At 48.9% G+C, this 3,374-nt stretch overlaps 1 protein-coding gene across 1 annotated transcript in view; it reads left to right on the top strand.

Moving 5' to 3' along the window:
- Positions 1–32: 32 nt before the first annotated feature.
- LOC130370041 (myozenin-2-like) overlaps positions 33–3,374 on the top strand; it is a 4,610-nt gene continuing 1,268 nt past the window's right edge. Inside the window, exons 1-2 of the mRNA XM_056575673.1 lie at positions 33–201; positions 2,836–3,016. Of these exons, the coding sequence (XP_056431648.1) occupies positions 36–201; positions 2,836–3,016 (347 nt within the window). The 5' untranslated portion in view covers positions 33–35. The remainder of the gene's footprint in view (positions 202–2,835; positions 3,017–3,374) is intronic.

Raw genomic sequence — 3,374 nt, 5'->3', positions numbered from 1 at the left:
CAAGTTGCACCCAAACAGCATAAGAAGGCCTTTTAATGCACCAACAAACCGCCTTGTCTCCTTTCTCCTCACGCTTAAAGGACGGGATTGTCCTTGAAAGTCAGAACGGCGACACAACGGCGGATCAGAACGGCAGCTCTGACCCGGCCCCTGAGACAGGACCTGTAACAGCAGAAGCCAACCCAGAGAGCATTGCACCAGGTAGGTTGGACTAAACACAATACATCGCGGGCAAGCATTACAGGAGAAGGAAATCCCAAAACCCTCTTTTCACTCTTAAAGCAGTCCATCAACGTCCACGCCAACCTCGTCTTTTCTTAAGCAAACACATTCCCCCTGTTGTCGTAATTGTTGTGCTAATGGCTCCCTCTGTGTGCATCCTAGTCTATTGACATTTCTACATGCCACAGGCTTGACTACTTCATCGTTCACGTCATCAATTCTCCAGCACAGCATGTAAAGGTCAAACCTTCCCCGTGAATCTTTCAGCGGGGTGGATAAATGGGGAAAACAAGCAGAGGATAGTGCTGCCTAATAGATGAACACCCTTCATTCCCTAAAGGCTATTTCAAACCCAACACACACAAGGGTCGTAAATCATCAAATTCATGATCATGGGATGGTTAAAAAACAAGCGAGTTAGTCAGCATCGTGGCTCTTATCTGCTTGACTTCCTGTGTGCTTCTGTGCTCTCCGGAAAAAATGTCATGTTTTATTTTGGTCTATTTCTGACAATTACATTCATTTTGTGTGAAAGCCATCTGGCGTGGTCACACTTTATCCACGCGTGTGTCAGAACCTTAGTCACAGTGGTCACACACAATACAACACACATACAGGCACACGCACGCACACACACACACACACACAGACACACATACACACGTGCGTGCCACTGCATAGTGGTCAGAATTGACCATCGTGCTACAGATATTATGGTTCTAAAATGACCTTTAGGGGTTGTGACTCCATGACTGCGGTCAGCTGAGAGCTGTTGGGCTGGAGGTGTGTGGTGCAGCAATTACAGCACAGTATTTACGGTGGACTCCAGTGTTTGGATTAGGATTCATGGGTTTGTGTAGCTTTGACCTTGTTTTGATTACGTGGGATAGTGTTTGCCTGTCTGTTTACCCCTTGCTCCAAACCACACATGGCTTCTTGTGTGTTTGGATAATGCACGTACGCAAGAATTCCCCCTCACACACACATTCACACACATGCACGCACGCACGCACACACACGCACGCACGCACGTACACACAGAAACACACACACACACACACACGCACACTGTCATTTACGCACACAAACCCCGTAACAAGTTGATTACTTTGATGTTGCCTCACCCAATCTCTTACTATAATTACATAATTACCCCTGGCCACACACAGGAAGTGCATGAGGCATTTCCCCTTTCCTCTGCCGCTGAAGCTGTCAGGATGGGTCGAGAACTCACCTCCTTCCGTTACGGCAGCCTATTAAGTCCTTCGCCCCCCTAACCCTAAACACTGTGATTTAACAAGAGTGAGCTAATGGATTGATGATGACTGCTGGTTATTCCTGGAGCCTACGATGACACACAAGCCCAACCCCCCCCATCTTCCTAGAACATAGCTGTCCCACATAGTAGTCCCAGGCAGTGGCAGCAGAACTGAAGACAGCACGTATTGGGTATCTCATCGGAAAAAGCTCCTGGAATAGCTCGGTCATGAAGGTGTCGTTGATTGCATACGAAAAAGATGAATCATAGAGTCGGTATAGACAGAGCACCCCAGGGATGGGAACCATAGATCTGTGACATGTGTGTGTGTGTGTGTGTGTGTGTGTGTGTGTGTGTGTGTGTGTGTGTGTGTGTGTGTGTGTGTGTGTGTGTGTGTGTGTGTGTGTGTGTGTGTGTGTGTGTGTGTGTGTTTGTATGTGAGGGTGTGAGAGAGAGAGGTTTATACCCGTCAGACTCGTACCACTCCTACATGTTTGCACATGATACGACAGAACAAATCGTCCCTTTAAAACGTGGGGCTTTTTTTAAACCCTATTCCTAAAACAAAAACAAATCATAATTTGTCTTCTTCCTCTCGTCATTGCGTGTTCATATAAGGTACTCTGAGATAAGTGCATCCTTCCTGTCTGTCGACATCAAACCAAAATGTCTCCCCCCTTAAAAGAGAGTTTCTGAGGGCTTTCACAAAGTGTTTCAGTGTTTGGACGCGGCTGTTTCCGCCAAGCGCGCACTCAGGAAGGCTGATTGTTCACAGGGAGAGGACGTGACACCCTGCGTGCGTTACATAACACCTGGGAACCCTGCGAAAGGGTGCTGTTAGAGAGGGGAGGGGGGAGGGGGGAGGGAGAGGCCAGCCGTGTACACACTCGCACGCACGCACACACACGTGCGTGCGTGTGCACACACACCCAAGCATACTAGCGCAGGCAGGCTCGTCCACGCATGCGGAATCACGGAAGCACACAAGCGAACACATGCACACCGACAAACATTCAGGCATGCTCACTTACACAGACACACGCACACAGACAGATACAAATGTTGATTTATTTTGTGTATAAAGTATATATTATTATCAAATATGAATTTCTTATTCAGGATGTTAGAACGGCTTTACCCAACATTTCTTTACAAATGAAAAACGTTCTACTAACTACAAACTTATGATTTCTTTGTCTGCAAAAAGCTGATCACTTTAGCCTCCTAGGATGATAAACACACCAGAGTGCAACGTATACAAAATGATTCCGATGTCCCTCTCCGTCCGTCATTCCGACGAGACGGTGTCCGGTCCCGGCCCCTGTCTGACCCGGTGTTCCCCGTTCTCCACCCAGGGTACGGAGGTCCCCTGAAGGACGTCCCGGCGGAGAAGTTCAACATCACGTCGGTGCCCAAGTCCTACCACTCCCCGTGGGAGCAGGCCCTCACCAGCGACCCCGCCCTGGCAGAGACGCTGTTGGCCGCGCTGCCGGAGCCCGCGGCCCAGCCTCTCCCAGGCTACAAGAGCTTTAACAGGTAGCGTCATTTATCATGGTGAAGGGAGCAGCGTAGTAATCTCACACACACACACGGAGAGATAAACACGCTCACACATGCACACATACGCAGAATCGTAGACACATACATGCTCGCACATACAAACACACGCAGGCACACACATGGACACACACACGCACAAACACACACATGCACACACATCCACACACAAATGCACACTTGAGCGTACACACACACACACACACACAAACACACACACACACACACACACACACACACACAGACACATGCCTACTCGGTTGCACACGTGCACAAACACATGCACAAGGACAGACACACACATGCACGTTCGAGCACAGACACACAGATACTCACA

This window comes from Gadus chalcogrammus, chromosome 17 (genome assembly GCF_026213295.1).
Source record: "Gadus chalcogrammus isolate NIFS_2021 chromosome 17, NIFS_Gcha_1.0, whole genome shotgun sequence".
Taxonomy (NCBI): Eukaryota; Metazoa; Chordata; class Actinopteri; order Gadiformes; family Gadidae; genus Gadus; species Gadus chalcogrammus.
This window is presented reverse-complemented; position numbering and strand designations above follow the sequence as displayed.